At 42.4% G+C, this 21,872-nt stretch overlaps 1 protein-coding gene across 7 annotated transcripts in view; it reads left to right on the top strand.

The window, feature by feature from the left end:
• Positions 1-21,872, top strand: part of TXNDC11 (thioredoxin domain containing 11) — a 66,803-nt gene that overhangs the window by 44,156 nt on the left and 775 nt on the right. For all 7 annotated transcript variants that reach the window (XM_029057805.1, XM_029057804.1, XM_029057808.2 and 4 more), the window contains 6 exons: positions 1,890-2,002; positions 4,689-4,889; positions 6,094-6,877; positions 9,533-9,675; positions 9,997-10,106; positions 11,114-11,194. In XM_029057805.1, the coding sequence (XP_028913638.1) occupies positions 1,890-2,002; positions 4,689-4,889; positions 6,094-6,877; positions 9,533-9,675; positions 9,997-10,106; positions 11,114-11,194 (1,432 nt within the window). The remainder of the gene's footprint in view (positions 1-1,889; positions 2,003-4,688; positions 4,890-6,093; positions 6,878-9,532; positions 9,676-9,996; positions 10,107-11,113; positions 11,195-21,872) is intronic.

The following is a 21,872-nucleotide window of genomic DNA, read 5'->3' as shown; positions in this document are numbered from 1 at the left end:
TCCCAAGGCTGAGAAGAATGCCTGGCAAGTAGAAGCACTTAATAATATTAATAAAAACATTATTATTACTATTAGCAGTAATAGTATTATCCCCCTGGCTTATCCGCTTAATTCCTACCAAAGCATTTTGCCCGACTTTCCTCTCTCCCCCCTCCGGCCTCTTGCTCATGCCCTTTTCTAGAACTTCCTCTCCCTTCACATCTGATAGACCCATTTCAAAACCCTTTTGAGATCACATCTCCTTCAGGAGGCCTTCCCCAAATATCTCTCTTCTTCCCACCTTGGAGCCCTCAACTGCCCCCTTCCAAGCTAACTAAGCACTCAGGTTATCCTAGCCCCTGTGGCCTTTATCTTATTTACCCTATTTCGTGGCTACTTCCCCTGCTAGATCAGAAGAAGGTCATAACTTCTCTTTTGTACTGTCCTGAGTAAGGTGCCCTGCACACAGTGGTAGTCAATAAATGCTGTTGGTGGTGGAGGTCAGTCAGATATGAAGGGAGAGAGAGTTCCTGGCAGTGGAGGGAGCTTGAGGGAGAGGTGAGAATGAATCACAGTGAGTAGCTTAGCTTGAGAGGAATGAAAGATGTGAGAGATTGGCTGTAGTGGGAGAAGAGTGGATGGGTAAGATGGATTTATAGATGTATAAATGTATAAGCATAGCATATAGTATATATATATAGTTTATATAAGCATATAGCTTATACGTATAACACATAAATGCAGCTTCCCCATCTATAAATGTATTATACGTGTATATATTATATAAATGTATTATACATATTATACATGTAAATGTATTATACATTTATAGATGGGGAAGTTGCATTTGTATGTTTAGAGTTGGATGGGTAAGATGGAGAGAGCTGCCAGGTTGTTTTAAAGTCAATGATGAGGAGTTTCTGCTTGGTTTGGAGAAGGGTGGGCAACCGTTGGAGGTGTTTGAATAGAAAGGTGTGTGCAGAACGACATTTTCGAAAAATGATTTGGGCAGCGGTACACTGGAAGCTCATCGTGGGCAGGGAACGTGTCTGCCGACTCTCTCGTACTCTCCCAAGCATTTAGTACAGTGCTCTTCCTGTAGTAAATATTCAATAAATACCATTGATTGATTGACTGAAATTAGATTAGAGAGAGGAGAGAAACTAAAGGCGCAGGGAGTTCAGTGAAGAGGCCGAGGAAGTGGTCAGCCCAGGATATGACAGATTCCCAGACCAGTGCGGTAACTGTTTTGGATGCAGAGGAAGAGAGAGATTCTGCAAATGGTGTGGAGACAGAACCAACGGAATTTGGTGACAGATTGGGGCCGGCGGGGAGGGTAAAGGGGGGTGGGTAGAAGTAGCGGGAGAATTCAAGGACGGTGATCCACTTCTCACTTCGGAGATCAGAGGTCTGAAAGTGTCAGTCGGGGAAGGAAACAACTTTGATATTCAAAATAGGAATATATTTTGAACTCATTAAATAAACAGTGCTATATGATTTTTTCAAACGAGCACTGTAGAAATTGCTGTATAACTTTGTTAAGTCAAGAATCAGGCTAGCTTTCCATGTTAATGGGACCAATTTCACTGTATGCTTTTAAGGTTTTTAAAATATTCACAGCTTGGAATAAATGAGTTAAATATTTATTGTAAGTAGAAGAGTAGAAGCGGTATTGCTATTTTTAGGTTGTAGTCTAAACACTTGCGAAACTCTCACTTTTCATTTCTCTCTTCATTCGAGTTGTATTTTCAGTTAAAGCAGTTACAGGGTAGTCCGTGTACATCATTGTCATTTGTTTAGAATCTGAACCTTTAAGAGGCATGCGGTATTACTTTGCTGCATTTATAAAAATGAAGTAAAGATTGATAAGTATTTTTCTTTCTTTTATAAAAGGAAATTTTTTCTTTCAGATCACCTCGGAACAGTGCACTTTGGTGTAATCACAGATAAACACCTGGCAAAGCAAGTCTCCATGGTGCACTCTGGAAGTGTATATTTGCATAGAAATTTTAATACATCACTTGTAAGTATTTTTTGTTTCTTATTAGTAGTCGGTGACTCGAAGTTTTAGAGAACGGTTTTGATCCTAGATTTTTTTTTTTAATGATATTTATGATCTTACTATGTGCCAGGCGTTGGGGTAGATACAAGGTAATCAGGTCGAATGCAGTCCCTGTCCCACGTAGGGCCTACAGTCTAAGTTGGAGGGAGGAAGATTTAAACCCCATTTTACAGAAGCGGTAACTGAGGCACAGAGAAGTTAAGTGACTTGCTCAGGGTCCCAGAGCAGCCAAGGAGCTGGGATTATTTTATATGTTTAGAGTTGCAATCCATACACTGCTTCATTCTTCATCTCCATCGTTAATTGTATATATTGAGTACTTACTGTGCAGAACACTGTACTGATCCTAAAATAGCCCAGTGTGTTATGGGGAGACGGGGGAGGAATTTTCCCTCAGAAGAAAATCACATGGACAGATTATAATGCCAGATGACTCCCTTAAAGCGTTAAATTTCTAGAGTTTATGACCATTTAGCTGTGAGGATCCCATACAGACTGTTGTCCAGATCTCTAGCCTGCCCACAAGTGTACCTTTCCATCTGTTTTCCTTTATTCTGCCTCTGGAAAAGCAGTTACCTCACCTAGGAAATATCCCTGAGCTATCAACATCATGTTACAGTTCCTGATATATCTTGATTTTTAGGGCTTTTTCTATCTGCTTTTCCTGTCAGTCTTCAGGCCATTGTTTTTGAGAGTTTTATATCAATCGGTGGTATTTATTGGGCACTTACTATGTGCAGAGCACTGTAGTAGATGCTTGGAAGAGTAAAATACAACAGAGTTGCTTTACATGTTCTTTACCCACAAGCTTAAAGTCTAGAGAAGGAGGCAGGCATTAATATAAGTTACAGATATGCACATAAGTGCTGGCGGGGCTGAGGGTGGGGTGAATACCAAGGGCTTAAAAGGGTACCGATCCAAGCATATAAGTGAGGCGGAAGGGAGAGGAAGTAGGGGAAAAGTTGACTTAGCTGGGGAAGACCTCTTGGAGGAGATGAGACCTGGAAGGTTGGGAGAGAGATGGTGTGTTGTATGTGAAGTGGGAGGGAGTTCCAGGCCAGAAGGAGGATGTGAGCAAGGGGTTTGACGGTGAGATCGACGAGGTGGAGGTAGAGTGAGTAGGTTGGTGTTGAAGGAGTGAAGCGTGTGCGTTGGGTTTTCAGAGGAAATCAGTGAGGTAAGATGTGGGGAGAGCCGATAGAGTATTTTAAAGCTGATGGTGTTTGATGTGGAGGGGGATGGGAAGGATGAGTAGGGAGATGTGGACTGAACGATTTTTTAGAAAAATGAGATGGACAACCAAGTGAAATAAGCACTGGAGTGGAGGGGGGAGAGAGACTGGAAGCAGGGAGTTCAGTGAAGAGGATGGTGCAGTTTCCAAGGTGGGATATACAGTTCAGTGTATCAGGTTAATAGCAGTTTGGATATAGGGGAAAGAACAGGTTTTAGTGATGGTCTGAAAGGAGAACCAGCAGGATTTGGTGACAGGTTGATTATGCAGGTTGCATGTGAGCTGAGTCGAGGATAATGCCAAGGTTTTAATAATAATGATGGTATTTGTGGAATGCTTTCTATGTGCCAAGCACTGTTCTAAACACTGAATGGACTTGTGAGTCAGGGAGGATTATGGTGTGTACAGTGATGGGAAAGTCAAGAGGAGGACAGCTTTTGGGTAGGAAGACGAGTTCTGTTTTGGACATTGTCTAAATACCCCTTCTGCTCTTTTCACTTTAGGACCCAACCGAGCTTATCCTTGTTATGTCTTTCTCTTTTTCCTGTCACATTCCACCTGTCCCTCTCGTTCTCCGACACTTGCCCAAATGGCTGTCTTTATTTCTGTCCCCTACAGCTGCATGTCTGTTTATCTCTTTGACTTCCATAAATCAGTTGGCTTTTATAGTGAAAGATGCTACAATAAAATTTACATTTGGAAGGGCCTTTGAATGTGAGGCACTGAAGAGGCAGAACTAGTGGAAAACTTCATCACTGAAATTTAAAATGTCTTGACACTTCCCATACTTCTCTCATTACTGGGACGCAAAAAAGGGTTTCTATTGCAAAGCAGCATTTGAAGTTAAGGAGCTAATGGGAGAGCTTCGGGGATCAGTGGTATTTATTAAGCGCTTACTTTGTGCCAAGCACTTTTCTAAGCGCCGGGGTAGATACAGGGTAATCAAGTTGTCCTACGTGGGGCTCACACTTTTAATCCCCATTTTCCAGATGAGGTAACTGAGGCACAGAGAAGTGAAGTGACTTGCCTTAGGTCACAGAGCAGACAGGTGTCAGAGCTGGGATTAGCACCCACGTCCCTTGACTCCCAAGCCCGGGCTCTTTCCACTAAGCCATGCTGCTTCTCTAATCTTTTTTTGCATGTTTCTACAGTTGTGTGGAGTTGCGTGTCTCTGGTCCCCTGTTAATCTGAAGCTAATAATTAAGTCCCTGTTAGGAGTGACTTGATATAGTGTGAGCGTAGTGCAAACCTGGAATAATCCGCGATTTACTATGAGAAGAAACTGTTTCTTAGTCACATCATTACCAGTTGGCACTTCCAACTACTTTTGAGGAAATGGTCACCTGTCCAAATGATCTTTGAAATAGCTCTCATTAAGTTCTGTGTCCTCTTTTCTCTCTGGTTTTTCCCCTAAAGATGTATCCCAGGGATGTCTTGAATTACACAGCAGAAAATATATGTAAATGGGCCTTTGAAAATCAAGAGATACTTCTACGCTGGCTGCGACCACACGGAGGCAAAAGTCTTCTCTTGAATAATGAACTGAAGAAAGGACCAGCACTTTTTTTATTCATACCTTTCAATCCTTTAGCTGAAAGTCACCCTCTGTTAGATGAGGTAAGATGAATAAATTATAAAGCCCAAGCTAGTTTGAGTTATGGCGGGTGTTAATTTGGGGTTATATTTTTTTCCGTTTCGTTGTGTTTTACTGAGGGGAAAAAAATGACTGCAGAGAACTGTTGGCAGTAGGTGGACAGGATGTAATTTCTGTAGTAAGGATACCATCAGTTCAGAGTAGGCATCGTAAAAGTCAGGCAATAAACATGGCATTGTACTATGACAGTAATGGGTAATACGTAGATCAGTGAAATAGCATCTACCCAATTTCTGAATATTTGATGTTTAATTTCCTTCTCATCAATATTTATTCAGCACAGAAAATGTTAGGCATCTACTAAAGAGCGGCATACATATTCATTGTTTTCCATTAGAGGTATAGGAGAAAGGTAAATGGAGTCCATATAGCAGGGGTGTGTTCTAAAGAAAACCTAAGGAATTAGAGCATATTTTGCAACGAGAAATTAGTACTGTGGCCATTATGAATTTTATTCCATTCTGAAAGGAGTTACCTGTTCTCAGAAAACAGGAAAAGCCTGGGTGAATTAACATTTTAAACCTAAGTATTGCAAGATTGTGTTCAGTTTTACCCCATTTTCACTGTAACTCTGATGAGAAAGTCATCATCAGTCTATATGCTAAGTTATTTTTCGGGTGACTGAAAAACAGACTATTTTTTCAGTCATCATCCCTTCCCTTAACAATGAAACAAGTAAAGATAAACTGAGTCAGTTTAAAGTGTCGAGGAATGTGTCTTGGAATAATATTTTCAAAGATCTTAATTCTAGAATGCGCGGGCTTGGAGAAGAAGGAAACCTAACAGAAATTAGGGGAGAGGCATGGGGGGGGGGGGATAAGCACCCCTTTGAAGCTCTGCCCGGTTATAAGTATATGCCTGGAAGGAAATTTAATCACCTGTTAAAGTAACTAATTACAGGTTGTCGAAGGTTTTTTTCAACTAGAAATTATTTAGAGGACACCAAATGACAAGGAAGGAACTAAGAAAATAGTTTTAAAACTGGCTTTGCCATTTGAATGATGATAATGAAAATGTGGGAGAGCTAAGGGATTAACTCCTTCAGAGACCCAACTTTTTTTTGGTTGCAGGGGGAGATTGTAGTATAACAGTAAATTATCTGACCCAAGAAGTCTATTTTTATTAATGTTTTTATACTGAACCTGTCGTCTTTACTGTTTTCCTTAGATTACCGAAGTGGCCTTGGACTACAATAACTGTAATAAAAGCCAGACAGTCGAAGTACTCCTTCAGCACCTGAGACACTCTGAGACACCAACGTTTGAGTCTCTTGGACCAGACCCGCCGACACCATTAACAGGATCATTTTCCATCTCTGAGTCCCCGTGCTGCAACACTGTGGTCCTTCCACAGTGGCATAGCATCTCCAGAACCCACAATGTCTGTGAGCTCTGTGTCAACCAGACGTTTGGGATCAAACCAAGTGAAGTCAGCGTGCCACAGTGCAGCTTTTTTGACATAGCAGCAGCTTTGGATTCTTTCTACCTCAAGGAGCGCACCTTCTATCAAGTAGCGTCGAATAACATTGAATGCAGTAATTTTCTAAGTTTCTATAGTCCTTTTAGCTACTACACTGCATGTTGCAGGACCGTAAGAAGGGGTTGGAGTTTCGTTAATTCAGAAGAGGCCATCTTTCAGACCCCAAACGTAGCATTTTCTTCCCATGAGAAGAAAGATGAGGTCGATCCCCCAAATTCTGTTCCTCACATTGAGGAGAGCAGATCTTTTCCTCACGAACCCGTCAACGGCACAGATATTTCGGGCCTGTTCTGCAGGACCAATAAGACCCTGAACCTCTATCTCTTGGATTCCAATTTGTTCTGGATATATGCAGAGAGGCTGGGGGCATCCAGCTCTACTCCTGTGAAGGAATTTGCCGTTATCATTGACCTGAAAGAAGAATCTCATTACATCTTGGACCCAGGCCAGGCTCTCGTAAAGCCTATTCTAGGTACTCCGGACAGTTTTTAATTCATCATTTTGCTAACACGGAACAGAATTCTGTTTTAGTCAGTGTCTTGTACTGCCATTTAAGCTGCTTCGCTAATCCTCATCTTGAAAGGGAAAATGAAAGTTAGCCCGCTTTAAACTCCTGGGCCTGTCTGTCATTACATCTTGACACTTCGATGAATCGACTTCCTAGATTGGCCGTGACCTTGCGAAGGGGGGAAAAGAAAGAAAAAAGTTGAAGATGATCTCACTGGGTGTTGGTACTGTTCTAAAAGAGAAGGGGTACCGAGTACCTGAAGTGGAACCTGTTCAGATAGGGTGGGGCAGGTTTAGATTTGATTTGGAGTGATGTGATTATTAATTATTTTCCTCATCTAAGGTTTGAATATGTGACCAAAACAAACTGAGGATAAAATCTGGTAGGTCTTTTGCCCAGTTAATAGAGAAATGGACTCTGCATTTAATCGGTTGGTTTTGTTTCGAAGAGATTTGAATATCCTGATTTAAACCTCTGCCCGTTTTTATTTCCGCTTGAGTGAAGTAAAACCGACCACTAATAGATTTGGACACCGTTTGATTTACCGTAGCATTACAGTAATCTGAAAGTATTTTCTTAATTGAAGTATAAAAAATTGCTGATTGGATGTCAGTCTGTAAAGTGAAAAGCAGTCACAACTTGTTTTAGGACAACGAAGAAAAAAAAAAACTTTAAGCTTGCCCTTCTGGCTGTACAGCAAGAGTGGACTAGCCAACACCGTCCTGTTCTTTGCTGACATTGTTGCTGGTGTGCACACACAAGCATATGAAAATTCAAAAGCTCCGTTAAATCAGCTTCTTTGGAAACAAGAAAGGGGATGTCAGTGTTTGCCAGTTGAAAGCTGGAGGAAATCGGTAGGGGAAGAAACTTTATTTTCAAGCTATCGAGGGCATGAAAGACAAGAGTACAGATTTACAAACTCTAAATAATTTATAATAGTCTTCATCTTTTTAGTTTTTCTAATGAGGAATTTTTGGAATTTCCTTTTTTTTTTTCCCCTCTTCTCCAAACTGGCTCGTTTGTTCTGAGGTCAAAAAGTGTGTTAAAAATTGATAGAAATCTGGAAGATTTGATCTGGCTTTCTCCCCACATTTTGGCAAATCTCTGACCTCTACCCCCTGGCTGGTGAAGCTTACCACTCTGTTCTGGTATTGCTACTGACGGCCAGAAGTTCTTTAACCACTATCAAAGCACGGGTTTCATAAAGATTAGAAAATAATCCTTAGGTGCCTTGCTTTCTAGCGCGGTTTAACTTTCAGTTTTTTCATCCGTGCGAGTTTCTTTATCTCCTCTCTTTGGCCTGCCTGGTCCACTTCCCTGTTAGCACTTCTGCCGTGGAGCCGGGGGGGGAAGGGAGAAGAGAGAATTTGCTACTTTTAGCAGTTCTAGTTGGATGGTGAGAAAGTTAAAGTATCTGGCTAAAATGAAATTTGGGATTATTTGAAGATCTTCTTTGTAATAAAGAGTTGACTGTGTATCCCTTTTATGACTTGAACAAGTCACCAGGGGCTCCTAACGTGATCTGGTCTCTTGCAAGCTTTGTGACTATAAGGCTTAGCTCAGTACTTTGTATCATTACGGTAACAAAATGCAGAAAGGTCTTCAGGTGAAATTCTTTCAGTCAGTCATATTTATTGAGCACTTACTGTGTCCAAAGCACACGGACTCTAGACTGCGAGCTCGCTGTGGGCAGGGATTGTCACTGTTTATTGTTGTATTATACTTTCCCAAGCGCTTAGTATAGTGCTCTGCACACAGTACGATTGAATGAATGAATACTAAGCACTTGGGGGAGTACAATATAACAACAAACAGACACATTCCTGCCCACAACAAGCTCACAGTCCAGAGGAGGAGACAGACATTAATATACATAAATCACAGGTATACACAGATATAAGTTGCAAAAGAAGAAGAAGGCAACACGTTCTACTCCCACATTAGCCAGCCACAGGCGGTACCAGGTCTAGAACTCAGCCATGTTCTTTCCAGTGGATCAATTTTGAGAAGGAGCATGGTGTAGTGGGTAGACCACAGGCCTGGAAGTCTGAAGGATCTGGTGGTTCCATCACTTGTCTGCTGTGTGACCTTGGTCACGCCTCTGTGCCTCAGTTACCTCATTTGTAAAATGTGGATCAAGACTCTGAGCCCCATGTGGGACATGGACTGTGTCCAACCTGATTAACTTGTATATGACCCAGCGCTTAGGACAGAGCCCAGCATATAGAAAGTGCATAACAAAAACTATCAAAATTTAAAAAAACCAGCAGGGAAGACTGAAGGCCATCCATTGTCCCCGTTCAGGGTCTCCTTTATCACCAAAGGAAAAAACAGCGCCTTATAGGCAACTTATATATATATATATATATAGCCCCATTTTGTATCCATATGTGAGTTCTCTTATAATCTAAATATTCTTAATGTGAGCCAGTTTTGAACTTGGTTTCGTTCTTCAGAAAAAAAGAGCCCACCTCTACATGAATTTAATGAATTTATGTTAGGGATAACCTTTTAGATTGTGGAAATTTTTAGTTTTCAGAATGCAAACTTTAAAGCACACCAGCAAAATGTCACCTATTCCAGGAGGTGAAATGATCTCATTTTCTTTTTTATTTTTAGAAACTTTTATTCAAAACTACAGCATTCTCTACAGTCCATTGAAAAGGCACCTTATTGGTGATGCTTCTACCCATTTTCCTTCCTGGAATTTAATCTCTGAAGTGACAACTGAAACCTTTTGGGAAGTAGTCTTCAAAAAAAAGGTATGGAATAACATGCATTTTTTTGAAGAAGAAGCACATAAAATCTATTGGTTCAAAAACTTTCTGAAAAACTCGCTCATGATTTATCGAGCACAGGGGAGGTGTAAAGTGAATTAAAAGCAGGTGATGGTTAAATCGATTAACACCAGGGTTTTAATCGAACACCAGTCTAGTAGTTCAACACCAAAAAAGGAAAAAGTTGTAGAAGTTGCTCTTTTTCTCTCAAATGTTGAGTTGTTTATATTTGGGAAGTGCCAGGAATGAAAAGTAGAGATGTGCACTTTTTGTATTTTCATCAACTACTGATGTGTCTTCCCCTAGGATGTTTTGCTGCTCTATTATGCACAATGGTGTGGTTTCTGTGCATCCCTTAATCATATTTTTATCCAACTTGCTCGACTCCTGCCTCCAGATAAATTTACTGTGGCGAGGTAAGTAAATTTGGTAGTTTCTGCAGTTTCCAACTGTGAAAATGTCATTTTTCTTTTTCAAAATAACTTTGTAGATTTGTGGCTTTTAAAGTTGTCCTGACATGTTCCGATTCCATTGCTTAACTTTACCTCATACTGAATTTTAAATGGTTTTTCAAATTAGTTTTGAAACCCAACATAAATTGCATGTGAGCTTATTATGATTTATATCACTATGGTAGGTTTTGAATGTTTCCTAGTACAATTTGGTTATATATAAAATCAGTAAGTTCCAAATTGGCTGTACAGAGTCTGGTTACTATCAGTATCTTCTCAGGCATTGATTTCTGAGCCAGTTTTTCCTCAGTACTTAAATTGGAAACACCTAAATGAAAATATTTTGCTCTTTTGATGTGAACAGTAGAATCAGTTGGTAAAGCAGTTGTCTGAAAGATGTAGAACTGTAGGTTCTCCCTCGGTACTTCTGTCGATGCTCTTTGCTTGTAGTTATTAATCCCCCAAGAACATTTATAATTCTTTAGCGTGATTTGAATTCTTTGTGTTCTATAAAAACTGGAGCAGGTATTTCAAGAATGCCAACCAGAATTCTCTCCTTCCTTTCTTTGGAATTGTAAAATAGAATAGTTTCCCACCCTGCCAGATTTTTCTTTAATTGCATTTCAGAAAGCTTAGTTTTTTGTATTAAGTAGAAAGATGTTTGCCTCCTTTTCCAAAAGGCCCTTGAGATACCAGAATATGGGGCCAGATCCTGCTCAGTTCGCTAACTGATGTTGGGGTGTGAGTGGCATCTTTGGAAAGAACACACAGCACTGACAATCACTTGGTACCTTACTTTTTCCTATACACTAAGTTATTGCTTATAGGTTGAAAAACCTAACTTGGACCTAATAGTGCTCTCCCCTGTTGTTTGTAATTTTTCCAGATTCTTCAGCTAGTTTAAGGATTTTGTTAGATTTCTAACAAAACTTGTCTTAACTTCTTTTTCTCTTTCCTTCCCTTCCAAACAGGATTGATGTAACTCGAAATGATCTTCCCTGGGAATTTATGGTTGACAGCCTCCCTACCGTCATGTTTTATCCTCGTAACAGGTAATGTCAGATTGGAAAGTACGCTACATAAGTCATTCTCCCTTTTATTGAAAATCTAGATGTTTAGATGCTTGTAAATAAATAGAAAGATATCATCACTTTACAAGAAGTAATGTTGTAGTTTAGAGTGTTTCTTACGCAAACTAAAGTAACTTTAATGAATGGAGGTTTCAGACATGTGGACCTCCTGATGATAATGCAAATCTAATAATAATAATGTTGGTATTTGTTAAGCGCTTACTATGTGCCGAGCACTGTTCTAAGCGCTGGGGTAGACATAGGGGAATCAGGTTGTCCCACGTGGGGCTCACAGTCTTAATCCCCATTTTACAGATGAGGGAACTGAGGCACCGAGAAGTTAAGTGACTTGCCCACAGTCACACAGCCGACAAGTGGCAGAGCTGGGATTCGAACTCATGAGCCCTGACTCCAAAGCCCGTGCTCTTTCCACTGAGCCACGCTGCTTCTCCAGCGTGAGAAATCTAACTTCTCACAGTTGTCCAGAATTATCAATTTTGCGTCATCGGGTTAACTGTAATAATATTCGTCAAACAAAGCTACAAATTTCTCTGATGCTTGGCTTGAATCCTTCTCTCTGCCTATATTGTTAAGTGTTTCTCTAAAGAATCAACTGATAGTATTTATTGAACAGGGCAGGGCACTTGGGAGTATATAATGGAGTTAGTAGACCTGATCACTTCTGCCCTCGAGGGCAACCTGGTGGATGGAACAAACACTAAACTCAGTTATTTGTAATGGAAAGTAATAGAGTTTAAAGATATGTACATACTTTCTGTAGTGGGTGGGGGTGAATACCCAGAGACTTCAGTGAAGCGGTTGTAACGGAATTGGAGTGGGGAGATGAGAGGTTGATCAGGGATAAGATGAAATTTCAGGTGGGCTTTGAAATCGAGGAAAGCCGTGATCTCCCGGATGTGTAAGGGGAGGGAGTCAGCGGCAACAGAGACGAGTGGAGCACACCGAGTAGGTTGGGCTGAGAGAATCGAAGCGTGTGAGGTGAGGTGTAGTGGGAGAGCAACAAGAATAAGTAGCAGGGAGAGAGCTGATCGCGTGTCAGTGATCGGGAGTCTCTGCTTAATGTGGAGGCAACAATTGGTAGGTTTTTGAAGAGTCGGGAGTCAGGGGCAGAACATTATTTAAGAAAAATGATCCAGACAGCGGGGTGAAGCACTGACTGAAGAGGGGAGAGACTGGAGGCAGAGAGGCCTGCGAGGAAGCTGATGCGGCAGTCGAATCGGAATTTGACTAGCGCGTGGACCAGTATAGTGGCAGTTTGGATGGAGAGGGAAGAGGTGGATTTGGGAGGTGAAGAAACAACTCACGTGATCCGATGAGTGACTGAACGTGTGGGTTGAAAGAGAGGAGTCAAGGATCATGCCAAGGCTGTGGGCTCGTGTGTTGAGGAGGCTGGTTTTGCTTTGAGCAGTGATGGGAAAGTCAGTGGGAGGAGAGGGTTTGAGAGGGATGACGAGTTCAGTTTGGGACATTTGAGCTTGAGGACATCCGCTTAGGAGTATCGTGGAAGCAAGAGAAGATGTGAGGTGGCAGAGAAGTCAAAAATTTGGGATTAGTGGGGTAGATTTCAGGCTCATCCGTGTATTTGGTGGCAGCTTTTTCGTTTGATTTTTATTGGTATTTAATCGCTTACTCTGTGCCAAGCAATGTACTAAATGCTGGGGCAAGGTACAGGCTAATCAGATTAGACAAAGGCCATGTCCCTCAGGGGGCTCACACTCTTCATCCCCATTGTACCAATGATCAGAGGCCCCGAAAAGTGAAGTAACCTGCCCAAGGTCACACGGGAGACAAGCCGTAGAGCCGGGATTAGAACTTGGATCCTTCTGACGACTACCAGTGTTTTAAGTAGACAACCCTGCTTCTCAATTTAAGCAGGGGGAGTGGGTGGAGATTGAAAGGGGCCCGAAATTGAGCCTTGAGGGCCGCTCACAGTTAGGGAGCGGGAGGCAGAGCGAGAGCCCGTCAAAGAGACTTACAAGGAGTGGTTCCAGAAGTCGAAGGCCAAACGAGAGGATAGAGCACGAAAACCAAGGCGTGAGAGTGTTAGATGAACAACGTCTTTGGGTTTGTGGCACTAATGTGCTTGCATAGAAACTAAAAGCACAGTATTTTCACAGTCCAAAGTAAGCTTCTGCAGAAAGCGTCCGCATTTGCGTAATTGATAAATGTGATCGACAGCGAATCTCTTGAGAAAAGGGAATTCATTCCTCATGGATTTAATGCCTGATAGGTTGACGATTCCATCCTGTTAAAGCCCCTTTGTTTTGTTTTCACTTTTACCAGTTGTAAACATCTGTAGTTGTTTGATTGTAGTTGTAGTTGTTTGATTGTAGAATGTGGTCAGTAGGTTGTTGAAGAAAGTCAAACAGAAAAACAGGACTTGTATCTGCAGAGTTAGAATGTAAAAATATCTTGAGTTCCTGATGTAAAAGTGAAACCCACACCTATGAAACCCACACCTATTATGTTATGGGTCAGTTTCATTTGCCATATATGGTGTCGTCGCTGGGGCCTTATCTTTCACACTGCAAAATTCTAATTTTTTTAATATTAGCAATTTCATATTTGCGAAAGAATTTCCCAAGTTTCCAGTGAGAGGGGAATAATTTTTTTGGTTTTGTTTTTTGAGTTCCTCTTGGGGTTTTAGGTTCTTTTCAGATAACAAACTGAAAATAACCTACGCGTTCACCTAACGGTGCGATGATGATCTGATGAAAATATTTTTTTAGTCTGACAGTGCGTGCTTACTTAAGTTCTTTAAAGAAACAGTGAACTGACAACCTTCTTTCAAAAGTATAATAATAAAATCACAAGAAACAGATTGTCCCAGGGTAAATTGAGAGGATGATTTTGAAGACTGGTGTGACCTAGTGGATAGAGCGCAGGCCTGGAAGTCAGAAGGACCTGGGTTCTAATGCCGACTCCGCCAAATATCTGCTGTGTGACCTTGGCAAGTCACTTAACTTCTCTGGGCCTCAGTTACTTCATTTGTAAAACGAGGATTATGACCGTGAACCCCATATAGGATATGGACTATGTCCTAGCTGAGTAACTTATCTACCCCAGTGCTTAGTACAGTGCTAGACACATAATAAGAGCTTAACAGATACCGTTAGAAAAAAAAGAAATATATTAATAAAATCACAGAAAACAGACATTTCCCAGGGTAACTTGAGAGTATGATTTTGAAGGCAAAGGCAGCTGAAGTTAAATTAATTGGTTTCTCTGGCAACAATTCTTAATACAAATGAAATATCAAAATACTGTTTAGTGATAACCAAATATGCACTATTTGGATAAGAGATGCTCCGTGACTGATGCCTTCCGGACATCTGCACATGGATACCCCAACCAGTAGCTCAAGCTCACTATATCAGAAACTGATTTTCTCATTTTCCCTCGACCTAATTTTTCCAACATAGTCGATAGCACAGCCATCCTCACTGAATTTCAATTGGAAAATTAAGTTAGTTTCTAAAAATCAGTTGTCCTCCTCTGTCTAAACAGTTGTCCTCCACAATATTTCCTGATCGGCCCTTTCCTCTCCATCCAGTTGGCTCTCACCTTGTGGCCTGCTTGCAGGTCATTTCCTGTACCACCCGCCTTGCTGGTTTCCCTGTCTCTAGCCTTTCCTCCTTCTCGCCGTACCTCATTCTGCTCCACGTGAATCATTTTTCTAAGATGTCACTCTTCACCCAAGAGCCCTTCTCTCAAAAAAAAAAAAACCCCTGCCATGGTTAGCATTTCTCTTGGGGTCAAGCAGCTTCCGAGCCACTGGTTTTAAGCCACTCCCTCTTTCTTAACAGGTTTTTTCTTCCACTGCATTAATCAACTGGTTCAAGATTTGTATAGGAAATATGTGGGATTACCTTGCGTGTAAGCTTTGGGAATGCTGCGTATCCGAGCTTTCTGCCAGATTGTAAATTCTTTGCAAGCGGTGATCGGGTCTATCAGTCTTGTCAGCTGTGTGACTGTGGGCAAGTCACTTAACTTCTCTGTGCCTCAGTTACCTCATCTGTAAAATGGGGATTAACTGTGAGCCTCACGTGGGACAACCTGATTACCCTGTATCTACCCCAGCGCTTAGAACAGTGCTCTGCACATAGTAAGCGCTTAACAAATCCCAACATTATTATTATTATTTTACTGTACACTCCCAAGTGGTTAGGACAGTACTTTAAATGGAGTAAGTAATCAATTAATACTGTTAATTGATTTCTAAAGGATCCCTAATGGGAAGCATTCATTCATTCAATAGTATTTATTGAGCGCTTACTATGTGCAGATCACTGTACTAAGCGCTTGGGATGAACAAGTCGGCAACAGATAGAGACAGTCCCTGCCGTTTGACGGGCTTACAGTCTAATCGGGGGAGACGGACAGACGAGAACAACGGCACTAAACGGCGTCAAGGGGAAGAACATCTCGTAAAAACAATGGCATCGTAAAAACAATGGCAAGCAGTGTGGTCTGATGTGCTGTATTGGAAAGAACATCTACCTGGAAGGTCAGAAGACCTGGGTTCTAATGCCAGCTCCACCACTTGCCTGCTGAGCGACCTTGGGCAAATTAATCAAATTCTCTGTGCCTGTTTCCTTATCTGTAAAAATGGGGGGTGAAACATCAGTTCTCTCTCTCCTTTAGACTGAATTCCATGTGGGACAGGGACCCTGTCAGTTTGCTTGTGCCGTATCTACCCCAGTGCTTTAGTATAGAGCTTGGCACCTAGTAAGTGTTTAACAAATACCATAATTATTATCATATTTCCAAGAGCTTAGTACAGTGCTCTGCACACAGTAAGTGCTCAATAAATACGATGGATTGAATGAAGTAATGAATGAATGAATACCACTCTTGCAGTTAAATTCCTGTATGCTTAGGAAAACCTCATCTTAACTCTTCTCATCCGTTTCCAACCAGCCAGCTTTTCCCTGATTTTTCTTGTTTTGTTTCCGATTCTTGTGATGCTTGGCTTTTCTGGTTTGGAAAAAAAAAAAAAATTTGGTCTTCCTAGATGACGTTCTCTTCCTAACGAGTACGCTTTTCGCCTTTCTTGTGATGGTCAGTATTATTTTTAAAAATGCATCATCTCTTGATTTGCTGGTGATGTGATCATCTTCTCAGTCACTCAGTTTATCGATGCAGTGCATGCAGTATAGTTAATTTTAGCTTAATACTGACTTTTTTTGCCTAAATTTAGTAAATACAATTAAATCAGTAATTACTAAATGTCATGGTTTGTTCTTCGGTTCATACTTTAAAAGTGAGTCATCTCAACCTGTCCAAACTTTGGGAGAAGCCGATTCTGATTTGAAAAAGCACATAATATGTCATTCATTGGTCCCTATTTACAGCAGTGAAAATGGCTGTTAGAAATGCCAGAAATGTAATTTTACCGCTTAGTTTGTTCAAATGATAATTAAGGGTGGTGAGTTTCCGATGCAAAATATGCTAAATATACCCAAATTAAGAAAGATAAAAGTTTTAACAATATCTGTTTTAGAGGTTCTGTATACCAACAGGAAATAATTTTACAAGGGTCCTTTTTTAAAGTAACTTATTCAGAATGTCTCCAGTGTCCAAGTTAATAATAACTGTGTTATTCGTTAAATGTTTGTGCAGAATTAAGTGTTGGGGTAGATAGAGTATAAACAGATTAGATAACGGTCCCTGCCAGATATGGGGCTCACAGGCTGAGAGGGAAGGAGAACAGGATTCTTTTCCAGCACTTAGAACAGTGCTTATAACTTAGTAAGCACTTAACAAATGCCATTATTATTATCATTATTATTCCCATTTTACAGATGAGGAAACTGAAGTAAAGAAATAGTCCTACACAGCTGGCAAGTGGTAGAGCCAGGATTAGAACCCAGATCTCCTGACTGTCCTTTGCACTAGACATACTGCTTCCCTTCTGCTTTGCAATTTAACTTCTTAAATAGCAAATCATATTCTTTTTTTTAATGATATTTAAGGGCTTACAATGTGCCGGGCACCTTACTGAATACTGAGGTAGATACAAGTTAATGTGGGTGGACACTCTCCATGTCCCACATGGGGCTCACAGTTTTAATTCCCCTTTTTTTACAGACGAGGTAACTGAGGCACAGAGAAGTGAAGTGACTTGCCCAAGGTCACCCGGGAGACAAGTTGGGGAGCCGGGATTAGAACCCAGGTCCTTCCGACTCCCCTGCCCATGAACTATCCATGAGGCCATGCTGCTTCACACTATACTCCACTATGGAGAAATGTTTGAGATGAAATCTGATGGTTATTAGGAGCTGTTCTGTGGCCCAGTTCCCCCATATTCTATGAGAAGTAGTGAAGATTTTGTAAACTTAATTCTCATGTTTCGGAAATGTCGTACGTGCTTTTGCGAGAGAAAGTGCAAGAGCATGTGGGAAAAAAATCCATTGTCATTATTTCACGTAAGAAGCACCGTGCCCTACTAGAAAGAGCATAGGCCTGGGGGTCAGGGGCCCTGGGTTCTAATCCTGGCTCTGCCACTTACCTGCTGTGTGATAATAATAGTGGTATTAAGCATTTAATAAGTGTCAAGCACTCTTCTAAGCACCGGGGTAGACCCAAGATAATCAGGTCCCCCATGGGGCTCACTGTCTAAATAGGGAGGGGTATCGAATCCCCATTTTGTAGATGAGGTACAAAGAACTGAAGTGACTTGCCCAAGGTCACTCAGCAAAGTGGCATAACTTATAGCTTGCATAGCTTAGCCAGTACTGTTTCTCAGACCTTGCCACGTTTCTTGGGTGAGTCATTTAACTTCTGTATGTCTCAGTTCCCTCATCCGTAAAATGAGGATTCGATACCTCTTCTCCCTCCTACTTACTCTGTGAGCCCCATGTGGGACCTGATTATCCTGTATTTACCCTGTTGCTTAATACGGTCCTTGGCATATACTGGACGCCTAACAAATACCTCAGTGATTGTTATTTTTGTTATAGGAATGGGGATGTGGGATGGGGGCTGGCAAAGGAGCACGGTCTCTGGTTCACCCACTTGTGAATGACTTGTAGGGGCAAGAATAGAGGCTCTGTTGAAAGTCATACAAAGTGACCAAACCCTCTGGATGAAGACGTGCGTCACGATCCCCTTAGAGGGGCAGCGTGGCCTAGTGGATAGAGCCCGGGCCTGGGAGTCGGGACCTGGGTTCCAATCCCCACTCCGTCGCTTCCCTCTGCCTCAGTTCCCTCATCTGTAAAATGGGGATTGAGCCTGTGAGCCCCATGTGGGACGGAGACTGTGTCCAACCCAATTATCTTGTATCTAATACGGGGCTTGGCACATAGTAAGCACCTAATCACTGCCACAGTCATCATCATCATGGTCCACCACAGAAGCAGTACCTGGTCAATGGGTTGCCGATGGCCCCCAACCACTAGGGAGATTTGTTCGTAAGCACAGTTTGCCTTGTGCCCTCTCTGGGAATTAAAAATTGTGGTATTCGTTAAGAGCGTACTATATGCCAATCACTGTTACTATGCGCTGGGGCACGTGTAATCAGGATGGACGCAGTTCTTGTCCCATTTGGGGTTTACAGTCTAAGAAGGAGGGAGAACAGATATTTCATCCCCTTTTTACATCTGGGAAACCCAGAGTACAGAGGAATTAGGGATTTGCTCAGGGTCACACACTCAGGCCCGTGGCAGAGCGGGGATTAGAACACAGGTCCTCTGACTCCCAAGGCGCCGGGGCTCTTTCCACTAGGCCACGCCGCTTCTCAGTGAGTCAGTTGTAAATTTGCCTCCATCTTAACATCTCTGATAAAGTGGGTACCAAAGATCCAAAAGAATAGAGTGCAAAGCGTAGGAGATACGCTGTCCTCTAACCATTACGGTGTTGCTGGAATACCAGGATTGATAGAAAGGAAATGGTGCATCTCCGAACCTCAACTAGGTCTAACTTCCCGTACCCATCTACCACCTCTAATTTCGAGGTGTGCACGGCAAAGCGTGAAACCGCCCACTATTTAATCAATCGATGGCATTTATTGTGCGCTTACTGGGTGCAGAGCTCTGTGCTAAGCTCGGGGGAAGAGTACAATGCAACAGATTTGGTAGACACGTTCCCAGCCCACCAGAAGCTTAGAGTCGAGGGAGGGAGGCAGATATTAAAATAAAGTATGGCTAGGTCCGTAACTGCTGTGGGCCTGGAGCGAGGGGTGAGTATCAACTGCTCAGAGGGTAGAGGTACACGTTGCAAGGGAATGCAGCAGGGAAAGGGAGTAGGGGAAACGAGGGCTTCCTCAGGGAAAGTTTCTTAGAGGGCATGCGATGAGGGTTTGAAGGTGGGAAAGTGATAGTCTGTCATACGAAGGGGGAGGAAGTTCCAGGCCAGAGGCAGGATGTGGGCAGCGACGAGATAAACGAGATAGGGGTCGAGTGAGTAGGTTGGTGTTAGAGGAGCAAAGTGAGCGGGCTGGGTTGTAGTAGGAAATCAGAGGTAAAGTAGGAAAGGGCAAGGTGGTTGAACGTTTTAAAGCCAACAGTGGAGGTGGATGGCCAACTGCTGGTTCTTAAGGAATGGGGAAATGGTGGACTAAATGTTTTTTGCTTTGTTTTTTGTTGGATTTTTTTTTTGGAAATATAATCCAGGCAGTAGTGGGGAGAGACCGGGGCGTCGGCGAGGAGGCTGATGCAGTAAGTCAAGGCAGGATGTGATAAGTGCCTGCATCAGTGTAGTAGCAGTTTGGATGGAGAGGAAAGGGTGGATTTTAGTAAGGCTAGAATGGACCGAATTTGGTGACAGTTTTAATATGTGGGTTGATTTAGAGAGATGAGTCGAGATACTGCCTTGGTTATGGGCTTCTAGGGTTTATTTTGAGTGAGAGAGAATTTATTTTCGGTCTTCCTTGAAGCAGGTCTTCACATTTCCAAATGCTGCCTCTGTGAGCCGTCCATCACGGATTCTGGTTTCACTAGTGCGTGAAAACTGATCAGGTTTAGATCAGTGCTATTTACTGAGCCCTTGCTATGTCAGAGGAGTGTACTAAGCGCTCGGGAGAGTACAATACAACAATCAGTGGACACATTCCCTGCCCATAACAAGCTTTTAGCATAGAGGCAAGCTTACCGATTAGTCTGTCTCGTCAAACCACGGGCCGTCCTTTCAAGACAAAGGACCGTTACTACAGTGTGTCCTGATGCTCCATGATAGAAAGGCTGTCTGTGTTTTTATTGTTAAGTCTTCTTGTGATTGCACTTCAAGGCTGAAGCCCGTTAACCTGCCAGGCAACTTTAGGACAAGATTTCTAGCCCCTTCCTCATGTGGGGCGAACAGTATGCTCCTAAATAGGGCTCCTCAGGTGCCCAAGGAGCCTCGGGTACCCTGCTCCCCTCAGACGATCACCATCTTGGGTTGCCAATCTGTAACGACCTTTTGTAAACCCGCAGGATAGAGGATTTCCCCCTATTTGCCTGATCTGTTTTTCCAGAAGGAGCGATGGCTCGTATTGAACCTCCCCCTTAGTCTTGCGTGGTTCCTAAAGGCAGCTGTGCTGTTGAGATGATTGTCGAGGGTGATGGGTGCACTTTGCGTTTGTGGGACAGAGCGTCTGCACGTGCCCTTCTCAGCAGCAGACAGTGCCAATATTATTATTATATTAATATTATTTACATTGCCAATAAATCTGCCCTTACAAAGACATCCTTATGTAGACATCCACCTCCGCATCACATAAACTCCTGACCGTCGGCTTTAAGGCACTGTCAGCTCGCTCATCTACTACAGCTCAACCCGCACACTCCGCTCTTCTAAGGCCAACCGACGCTATCTCGATCTGAACACTGACCCCTTGCCCACGTCCCCTCCCTGGCCTAGAACTCCCTCCCCCTCTGATTTCAAAGACTACTACTCTCCCCACCTCCAAAGCCCTTCTACATTCTCGTCTTCAAAAGACCTTCCTGGCTAAGCCTTCATTTCCCCTCACCTGTGCACTGTTAAACCCTCTGGCTCATGAGCACTTGACATTCACCCCGTCCTAAGTCCCACAGCACTTAGGTGCATGTCCTTTCACTCAGGCGTTAAAATAAATTAGATTGGAGAAATGGCAGTCCACCCCACTAGACCGAAAACTCCTTACGGGCAGAGATGGTGTCTCCTTACCTCCATTGTGTCGTACTTTCCCAGGCGCTTAGTACCATTCTCTGCACGTAGTAGGCACTCAAATACCATTGATCGGTTACTCGGCTTTGTGTATTTTCACTTAAGTTATTTACACAGGTAGTCTTAAATCTAAACTCTTATCCAGGGATATATTTGTCAGTTTTGCTCCATTTGATTATTAGCTCAAGGGCAGAGACTGCATTTGATACAGTACCTAATGCAGCTTCTTCACGTGTAGGTGCTCTAGAAATACGGTCGATGCTGCCTAGTAACAGTACTGTTTGGTACGATAGTAATATCTGTCAAAGGTAACCGAAGTCGGTTTCACTTTCGAGCACTAAAACCATAAGCGGCACGTGCAGAGCCCTCGCTATTGTTTAGTTTTGCGAGTGGCTATGAGAAATGTTCATTTTTCCTTGCCGATTTTCAGTGAGTAGACTCACTAGTGCACCAGCAGGCAAACAGCCAGAACCCACAGAGAACTCCATCAGTTCTTTAGCCTTGGGAGTAACCCGGG

Source organism: Ornithorhynchus anatinus, chromosome 2 (assembly GCF_004115215.2).
Source record: "Ornithorhynchus anatinus isolate Pmale09 chromosome 2, mOrnAna1.pri.v4, whole genome shotgun sequence".
Taxonomy (NCBI): Eukaryota; Metazoa; Chordata; class Mammalia; order Monotremata; family Ornithorhynchidae; genus Ornithorhynchus; species Ornithorhynchus anatinus.
Note: the sequence above shows the minus strand (reverse complement) of the source record. Positions and strands in the feature narration are given on the sequence as shown.